This window comes from Chroicocephalus ridibundus, unplaced genomic scaffold, assembly GCF_963924245.1.
Source record: "Chroicocephalus ridibundus unplaced genomic scaffold, bChrRid1.1 SCAFFOLD_26, whole genome shotgun sequence".
In the NCBI taxonomy this organism is placed as follows: Eukaryota; Metazoa; Chordata; class Aves; order Charadriiformes; family Laridae; genus Chroicocephalus; species Chroicocephalus ridibundus.
In genome coordinates this window covers 1036766-1046831 of record NW_026961775.1, presented here as the reverse complement: position 1 = coordinate 1046831, position 10066 = coordinate 1036766, and the positions used below count along the sequence as shown (strand labels likewise).

General features: G+C 49.8%; 1 protein-coding gene across 1 annotated transcript; it reads right to left on the bottom strand.

Annotated features, from left to right (window-relative positions):
- Positions 1-1734: 1734 nt before the first annotated feature.
- Positions 1735-2622, bottom strand: LOC134509728 (olfactory receptor 14J1-like; the record flags this gene model as incomplete). The annotated part of the gene is made up of 1 exon (XM_063322335.1): positions 1735-2622. A coding segment is annotated over one exon (888 nt), but the record flags the coding sequence as incomplete, so codon positions are not given.
- Positions 2623-10066: the final 7444 nt, after the last annotated feature.

The window sequence follows — 10066 nt, the reverse complement described above, 5'->3', positions numbered from 1 at the left end:
GCCCTTGTCCCTGGACCACCCCTGCCGGGCCCCAGGCTGACACAGACGAAGAGTGCTCCTCAGGGAGGTTCCCAGGGAAAAGCTGTGCCCAGCCCCCGACAGAGGGGACCGGGCCCCTCCCTGCCTCCAAGGCCAGGTGGGCTCCAGCTTTGGTGGAGGCCACGTTACGCTGGGCGTGCCAAGATGTGTGTGGGCCTCGTACAAAGGGGACAGGAGTGAAGGTAATTGGGCAGGCCAGGCATGCGCAGCTGCAAAGGCTGAGGGTCAAAGAAGCATAGGACCGATGGAAGACCTTATCACCTGGAAAGCCTCCTCCCACACATTTTTTCTCTTGCTGAACTTTGCTGCTTCGTTCTCAGCTCCTCTCCCTCCTTCCCCCTGAGCAGTGCAGGGCGATGGGGAATGGGGGTCCTGGTCAGTCCATAACAATTCCTCTCTGCTGCTCCTTCCTTCTACCACTTTTCCCATGGGGTTCCTCTTACTGGCTACAGTCTTTCGAGATAAACCTGCTACAGCATGGGTTCTCCTCAAGCTGAAATTCTTTCAGGAAATATCCAACCTCTCCAGTGTTGGGTCCTCCACCACGTGCAGGGATTACCTCCTCCGCTGTGCTCCTCTCCTTAGGCTGCAGCGAAATACCTGCTCTACTGTGGTATTCTCCACAGGCTGCAGGAGACCATCTGCTCTGGCACCTGGAGCACCTCCTCTCCCTCCTTCTTCACTCACCCTGGTGTTTTCAGGGCTGTTTCTCACACTGATTTTTCCCTCACTCCTCTCCCACTCGAGCACTTGTGTCCTTTCTTAAATACACTCTCACAGAGGTTCCACCATCCTCGTTGATGGGCTCAGTTTTGGACAGCGGTGGGTTTCTTTTGGAGCTGGCTGGAACCAGCTCTGTCTGGCACGGAAGCAGCCCCTGGTCTCTTCTCACAGAGGCCCATGCCTTCAGGCCCACCACTACCAAACCCTGGAGACGGACACCAATTCTACAAGCCCTGGCTCTGCACCACAAACACTCTGGTGTGAGTCCTCACCCCGCATGGTCACACGGTACAAGCTGCACTCCGAGGATTTTTCCTCCTGGGCACTTTCCAGCCCAGCCCAGCTCCCTCCAAGCTCTGCCACCTCCCCTGCCCTCTCTCCATCCCAGCCCAGTCTGCGCTGGCCCAACAGCAGAGCCTGCCCCAGGGTGCTGCAGAGCTCTGGGCACTCACTCCACAGCCACAGCCCCTCTGAAGGGCACCGCAGCTGCTGGGGGGCAGAGGAGGGTCAGCCCCAGAGACGGGGGGCATTTGGGCACAAGGAAAGGCAGTCAGTGGGCCCCTGTGTCCTCCTCCCCAGGATATTCTGAGGGGTCTGCAGCCCCTCTGTGCCATCCCCTCTCCCCAGCCCAGTACAAGAGCCCTGGCCCTGGGGACCCTCAGGCAGCTCCTGCCGCCCCAGTGACAGAGTGGCACTGGGACAGCCTGCCCCAGGCTGCTGCAGCCAGAAAGGTCTTCTCATCTCCCGTTTATTCAGCCCTGCTGCTGATGGGTCTCAGAGAAAGAAGTGTTAGCTGGTTCATGTATTTTATTTAAACACACTCTTCATTTATATAAATTTTTTGTGTCACAGGCAAGAGGTGAAAAGTTAAGGAGGAGGGGAGGAATAGTGAATGCTTGTCGGAACAGATACAGAGAATCCTTTGCAGAGGAAGGTACACAGTCTATGGCTGATGAAAAAATGTCCAATCAGTTTCCTCAGGGCACCCTTGAGCTCCTGGTTCCTCATGCTGTAGATGAGGGGGTTCACTGCTGGAGGCACCACCGAGTACAGAAATGACAGCACCAGATCTAAGGATGGGGACGAGATGGAGGAGGGCTTCAGGTAGGCAACTACAGCAGTACTGATAAACAGGGAGACAATGACCAGGTGAGGGAGGCACGTGGAAAAGGTTTTGCGCCGTCCCTGCTCTGAGGGGATTCTCAGCACAGCCCTGAAGATCTGCACATAGGACACCACAATGAAAACAAAACACGTAAAGAATAAACAGGCACCAAACACAATAAGACCAACTTCCCTGAGGTAGTCCGAGTCTGTGCAGGAGAGCTTGAGGATCTGGGGGATTTCACAGAAAAATTGGTTTAGGCCATTGCCTTGACAGAGAGATATTGAAAATGTATTGGCCGTGTGCAGGAGAGCATAGAGAAAGCCACTGCCCCAGGCAGCTGCTGCCATGTGGACACAAGCTCTGCTGCCCAGGAGGGACCCATAGTGCAGGGGTTTGCAGATGGCAACATAGCGGTCGTAGCACATGATGGTGAGAAGATAAAACTCTGCTGAGATCAAGAAGGCAAAGAAAAAGACCTGGGCAGCACATCCCGAGTAGGAGATGGCCCTGGTGTCCCAGAGGGAGTTGGCCATGGCTTTGGGCAGAGTGGTGGAGATGCAGCCCAGGTCGAGGAGGGCGAGGTTGAGGAGGAAGAAGTACATGGGGGTGTGGAGGCGGTGGTCACAGGCTACGGCAGTGATGATGAGGCCATTGCCCAGGAGGGCAGCCAGGTAGATGCCCAGGAAGAGGCAGAAGTGCAAGAGCTGCAGCTCCCGCGTGTCTGCGAATGCCAGGAGGAGGAAGTGGGTGATGGAGCTGCCGTTGGACATCGGATCCCTTTGTTCCCGAGGTACTGCCAAAGGAGGAAAGCACACTCGCAAGTCAGGACAGCTCTGAGCAAATCTCTTCCCATTGCCTGCCCTTCCAAACCCAAGCCCCGAAAACACACTTTGCCCGTGTCCTTTTTTTGCGGGAGCTTTCTGCATTGCCCTTGTTGGAGCTCTCATTGTTGCTGGCCAAGTGTGCCGTGAGGAGCAGAGCTCTGCTTGTGGGCTCCCAAGGAGTCATCCCTGCTCCACAGCAGCGGGGAATGGGGAAAGGGGTTACAGCTTCTGCCATTCACTAGTTACCTCATCTGTAATCCACTTGTAACGCAGAGGAGCTGCTCAGCATATTCCTGCAGGAAAACCTCAAGGAAACTCCTGGTTGTCCTCAAACTGCAGTGACATGAGCAGAGCCAGCTCACTCCTCAGCCTTGTTGGGGGGGAAAGACCACGCAGCTCCTCACTCACTGCCCCCTGATCCCCTGCAGAGGGATAGGGAGAAGAGGGAGAAAAAGGAATAAAAATCTCATGGGTTGAGATAGAGACAGTTTGATAGACCAGTAACGGGAAAGAAATAACAATCATTGTAAAAGCATATAGGAAACCAGGAGTGATGCAGTACAATTGCTTACCCCCCGATGCCCATCCCGAGCAGCGAACACGGATTCCTGCCGCCCGGCCAACCCCCATTTCTGTACTGAGCAGGACCAGCCCAAGGCATTTTAATGCCCTCTCTGGTGGTTTTGGTGTTGAGTCCATGAAGCTCAGACACAGGGGAGGCTTATGAAACTTCTCCAGAAGTCAACGTCAGATGCAAACTCCAAAGTTTCTTGGAGTGTTAATGGGTCCCACTGAGGCCATTAGTGCCAAAGGCTCCTGGGGGCTCGTTCGAGGGAAAACTGGAGGCAGTGAGGGCAGGTAGGCAAAGGCAATGGAGATGTGTCTCTGACGCTGGCTAATGCTGAATGTGTGAGAGGAAGGCAAAGGGCCAAGCCCTGGCCTCCAGCCCCTGGGAAGGGAGATCCTGCCCCACAAGCACAGCTCGGGGCTCTTCCTGGGGCATTGTGATGGGAGGACGTGCAATGCCAAGGGCAGAAAGACAGAATGACGGCTCCCGGGTGGGGAAGAGGAGGCGCTAAGGCCCTAGTGCTGTAAGGATAAGGTGTCTTCTGGTAGCCTTGGTGGCACGGACAACAGCCACAGCCAAGAGGAGAAAGACATAAGCACTGTTGGGGGCTTTCAGCCTTGCCAACTCCCTTGATCATCTCCACCACAGGCTGTGCTATGGTGTCCCACATCTGCTCCTCTTCCCCTGCAGGCTGCAGACATCCCCCCTGCTTCCCCGTCTTGCTCTCCCCTCAGCATCTCACTGCCTTTACTCATCTCTCTCCATCGTCCTTGGCTGGTCCTGAAACACAACGCCTTGGGCTGATCCCGACTCCCTCTGGGTGATCTGTTACAGCACAGCACTGCCCTTGCAGTGGCATTTCTTTCTCCTGGTGTCCAGTCTCCACCTCCCAAGCTGCCCTTTGTTGCATTATTTCTTTCTCCTGCTGTTTCCCACCAAAGAAAAGCTCCATTGTCTCTGAAACAACCTTTCAACCAGGTTCAGGCCATTCCAATAGTGCCCAGAGCCTCCCTGCCCCTGGGCCAGAGAAGCCCAAGTCCCTCAGCCTCTCCACCAAGCACACGTGCAGTGGGCCCTAAAGCCCATCATGGCAGACGTCCTCTGGACACTCTCCAGGTCCTCTCCACTTCTCCAAAATGGGGAGCCGCACACTGGGACACAGCTGTGTGCGTTGGGCCACAGCAGTGCTGAGTCAAAGGGGAAGGTGACTCAAGTTGCCTGGGGGGCACACGCTCCTCCTCCTGCAGCCCCGTAGGCAGCCGGCCTTGTTCATAGTGAGCGTGCACCACTGGCTCATGAGGCGTCCCTCAGGGTGCCCAGCCCCGTCTCCGCAGGGTCACTGCTCAGCACATCAGGTCCCAGCCTGTCCTGCTGCATTGGGGTTATTCTTCCCCAGGATGCAGATCTGGCCACTTCTCCTTGAAAGACTTGAAGACGTTTCTGTTGGCCAAATCCCAGCGTTTCTCCAGCTGCCCCTGCACTCAAGCTCCATTTGGTCAGCTGTTAATGTTTGTGTGCAGATGGTCACCCTGATGCTTGCTCCCCAGGGCTCGGTATTGGGGCCAGTTCAGTTTAAGATCTTTATAAATGATCTGGACGAGGGGATCGAGTGCACCCTCAGTAAGTTTGCAGATGACACCAAGTTGGGTGGGAGTGTCGACCTGCTTAAGGGTAGAAAGGCATTGCAGAGGGATCTGGAGAACCTGGATTGATGGTCCAAGGCCAATGGTGTGACGTTCAACAAGGCCAAGTGCCGGGTCCTGCACTTGGGTCACACCAACCCCATGCAGCGTTACAAGCCTGGGGAGGAGCGACTGGAGAGCTGCCCTGCAGGAAAGGACCTGGGGGTGTTGGTTGACTGCTGTCTGAATATGAGCCAGCAGTGTGCCCAGGTGGCCAAGAAGGCCAACAGCATCCTGGCCTGTATCAGGAACAGTGTGGTGAGCAGGAGTAGGGAAGTGACTGTCCCCCTGGAGTCGGCACTGGTCAGGCCCCACCTGGAGTACTGTGTCCAGTTTTGGGCCCCTCACCACAAAAAAAGACATTGAGGTGCTGGAACGGGTCCAGAGAAGGGCTAAGGAGGTGGTGAGGGATTTCGAGGATAAATTTTATGAGGAGTGGCTGAGGGAGCTGGGATTCTTTAGCCTGGAGAAATGGAGGCTGAGGATATTTGGAAAAAATTTTACACTGAAGCGGTTATTAAGCACTGGAACAGGCTGCCCAGAAAGTGGTTGAGGCACCACCTCTGGAGGTATTTAAAAAATGGGCAGACATAGTGCTTATACCTATGGTTTAGTGATGGTTTTTGTCAGAGTTAGGTTGATGGCTGGACGAGGCGATCTGAAAGGTCCCTCCTGTTGCATGAAAAGGGGCAAAGCGGTTTTGGCAGAAGATAAACCCCCTTGTGTTCTAACACTCCTCACCGAGGTGGGGGACCAGGTGCAGCTGGGTTTAAATTCGGAGTGATGCCCAATCCAGCACTATTAGTCCAATCGCGTTTAATATGTATTAAACTGTTACAATTTGGACACACTGATAGTGGACTGCACCTTCAGTCTAGTCGTGCTCCTGAACTAGCACGGCCACTCTCCAGTCTTTGGTTGCGTTCAGTGAGAAAGCGAAACGTCCAGCTACTGAAACAGCGCAGTTTATTTAAACAACAGGTATATAGGATTGACGGTGATAAATACACTGTCTGCAAAGCATGTGCAAATAACGATATTGTTAAATATAGAAAAGGCACAATGAAGTTATATACAATACAGCCTGGCTATAAATGTAGGAGAGAGATTCTCTACAGAGATTTCTAAGTTTCCCGAGGAAGCACTCGGTATGATCTAAGTCTTACCCAAAGGCGTCCCTATGGCGGGGAAGAAAGGCTCAGCCAGTCGACTGGTCCCAGAAGTTAGTGATGGAATTCTCCTGACTTGTTCGCGATGGTGTCTTCCCCGATATCCCCCCTCTCTCGGGCTATTTTTATACTATTTATTTTATCTTCAAAGTGGAGTTTGAGTGACTTTAGTCATAAATTCTTTTATTATGATTGGTGTACTCAAGGAGGAGTGGTCGCACCTTGGGGGGGGGTAGCCTCTGGGATGGAGGTGTGTTTTGGTACGTTGTAATGAGCAATGTTCGCACAAAGGACAAAATTTCATGAAAATTTGATGAAATGTTGGCTCAGGTAGTGAGTAGGCCGCTTATCTGTTCCGTAGTAAGCAAGCAGACAGCTTATCTGTTCCGTAGTACTGTCTCATTCCCATATCTGCTATTCGTCACAAGGCAAGGCCACAGAACAATAATATAAGACGGGCAGACATAGTGCTTAGAGATATGGTGTAGTGATGGCTTTTGTCAGAGGTAGGTTGATGGTTGCACTAGGTGATCTGAAAGGTCCCTCCCAACCAAGCCAATTCTATGATTCTATTAACGTTTCGTTCCCTTTTCCACTCTTCTTCCACTCTCAAGTTCTTCTCTTGGATCATCCTCATCTCCTCCCATACAAAGAGCCAACGCTTTTTCACCGTTTCCTTGTTGGCCCTTCCCTTGGTGTTTCTGAGATGGTGACAGTGGCACTTTCCACCTTCCTCATGACGTCCATGACACTAGTAACCCCTTTTCTAATTGGAATCCTGTTTGCGATTAAATCATTTATCACAATTTGGGGGCTCGTCCGGGATGGTCTTAGTTCCTGAATTCTGACTTGATCTAGGAGGGGCGCCCCACCATTAGGTGGCTCCTGATCAGGTCAGGTCGGGACTAACGCCATCCTGAACCTGAGTAAAGGCAAGCAAAGAAAAGATTTTGATTTTTATTTTTATGAGCTCCCTTGCCGGCTGCAGCAGTTTATTTTACCCGTAATTCTGCGCACGAAGATCCGAACGAAGATGACGGAGTCGTAAGTATATAAAGTGTATACCGTTCGGTTGGGTGGGATTCGGTTGGCTGTGTGTAAGAGTGTGATTGAGACGGAACCTGGTTCCGAAGTGATTGTGGAGGTCTTCTAACCGCGGTTCCAATCTCCCACGAGGGACTTGTCCGGTGAAGGACCGAAGCGATTCCTATAGGATTCGTGGGTGGGTGATAGGTCCTAAACCCCCTGCAAGACACTCTTACTGGTAACCAAGGGCTGTAGGAATTCCCACAGTAAAATTCCTAGATGGGTCAGACAAAATCGAAGACCCAGGACCAGAGGAAAGGGAGCAAATTACCAAATATACCATTGGAAAGTCCATTAGGAATAATGATTAGGAATTGGAATGAAAGGGACCCCAGAAAAGGAAAAAGTAAATTAAAATTAGTTCACTATTGTATGATTGAATGGCCGAAGAAACCTTTAAAACCACATGTCTTTTGGCCTGGTTTTGGATCCTTTTTGAAGACTGGATTTGCCAGGCCTTAAATCTATATGTTAATTCAAAGCAACCTTTTAGTCAGGAGGAAAGTGATTATGCAGGATTATGGATCAGGACTTCACATCCTTTTCCGGCTTCAATACTTACATTAAAAACGGATGAAAAGTCTGAGAAAGAAGAAGGAAACAAAGACGAAAAAGGGAAGGAAAAAGATGATAAAGGGGAACCACTGGATAACTTACCACCTCCATATCCTAACAATCCTCCTCCAACGGCGGCTCTCCCTCCAGCGGCCGTAGTACCCCCAACAGTGCCACCGTTACCCCTGCCTCCACCACCAACAGCACCGGAATTAGATAGACCTCCGGCTGCATGTACGAGAAGTAGAACTGCCACATCTGGGGGAGCTTCTCTATATCCCTTACGAGAAGTACCCCTCGGAGGCAATCAGGGAGGCATCGGGTTTGTGGCAGTTCCATTAAATACCACAGATGTAAGGAATTTCAAGAAAGAAATGGGGACCCTATTAGATGATCCCCTTGGAGTAGCAGAAAAACTAGACCAATTTTTAGGACCTAATACTTATACCTGGGAAGAAATACAATCCATTTTAGGGATCTTATTTACTGCTGAGGAAAAGGGACAAAAATTTTTGTAGCAGCAGTAAAAGAAAGTCAGAAAAATCAGAATCCGTTTAGAGAGAAAAGGGAAAAAAGAATAGAGCAGACACCCAGAGGACAGCCTCACAGGGAGAGATTCACAATTCCTGTCTGTTACTACTGTAAGAAGAGGGGACATGTTCAGAGGAACTGTTGTAAGCGAGAACAAGATGAGAAAATGTTCAAAGAAGAATAGGGGTGTCAGGGGCTATATCTTTTGGGGCCTTCAACATCAACAGAGCCCTTGATAAAATTATTAATAGGTCCCCATAAGGAGGAGGTTTTATTTTTAGTGGATACAGGAGCTGAAAAATCAACCATTCAAAAACTGCCAAAAGAAATAGAAATAGGGAAGAATTATATGTCAGCAGTCGGGGCAAAAGGAGAACCTTTTAAAGTCCCTATCTTGAAAGTTGTAGAAGTAGAAACAGAAAAGAAAATTTGTCTTAATGATTTCCTTTTGCTCCCTGAAGCGGAATACAATTTACTAGGAAGGGATCTGATTTTGAAGTTAAACTTGAGCATTCAGAGTCAGGGGAACAAACTGCAGATCAAATTATATACTTTAACGCAGGAGGATGAAGAAGCTATTAACCCCTCGGTGTGGTATAAAGAAGGGGAAACTGGAAAAATAAAAATGGACCCCATAAGCATTCAAATAATAGATCCACATTGTTCGATTAGAATCAAGCAATACCGTATACCCATGGAGGGTCGAAAAGGATTAAAACCTGTAGTTGACAGACTTTTGGAAAAAGGAACCTTGGAACCATGTATGTCACCTCATAATACACCCATCCTCCCTGTAAAGAAACCGGACGGGTCATACAGAACGGTACAGGATTTAAGAGCTGTAAATCAGCGAACGATTACTAAATTCCCTGTAGTGGCAAATCCCTATACTTTATTAAGTCATATTTCTCCCAGACATACTTGGTATCATGTGATAGATTTGAAAAATGCTTTTTGGGCCTGTCCTCTGGACGAGGGATCTAGAGATTATTTTGCTTTTGAGTGGGAGGACCCCGAAATGGGACGGAAACAGCAATTAAGATGGACGGTATTACCACAGGGGTTTACGGAGTCACCACATTTATTTGGGCAAACTTTAGAGAAAATCTTACAGGATTTTACATTACCCCAGGAGATAAAATTATTGCAATATGTAGATGATTTATTAGTAGCAGGAGAAACTGAAGAGGGGACCCGAGAAGCTACTATTAAATTGTTAAATTTTCTAGGGGAGAAGGGATTGAAGGTGTCCCGATCAAAACTACAGTTTGTAGAACAGGAAGTAAAATACTTAGGACATTGGCTAAGTAAGGGAAAGAAGAAACTAGATTCTGATAGGATATCTGGGATTCTATCTTTAAGACCCCCACAAACTATAAAGGAGGTTCGGCAAATATTGGGATTATTAGGATATTGTAGATCATGGCTTGAAAATTATAGTGACAAGGTAAAATTTCTATATGAAAAATTAACTAGTAACCAACTTAAGTGGTTTGCAGAAGATGACCAGAAATTCGAGGAAATAAAAAAGGCATTAATACAATGGTGACGGAGGATGTGGAGAAGGCAGAGTTACTGAATGCCTTCTTTGCTTCGGTCTTTTCTGCTCGGCCCAGCCCTCAGGAGTCCCAGGCATTGAATAAAGTAACAGGGAAAGAAGACGACTTCCCTTGGGTTGAGGAGGAGCGAGTGAGGGACCAATTAGATCATCTAGATATTCACAAGTCCATGGGCCCTGATGGGATGCACCCGAGAGTGCTGAGGGAGCTGTCGGAAGTCAT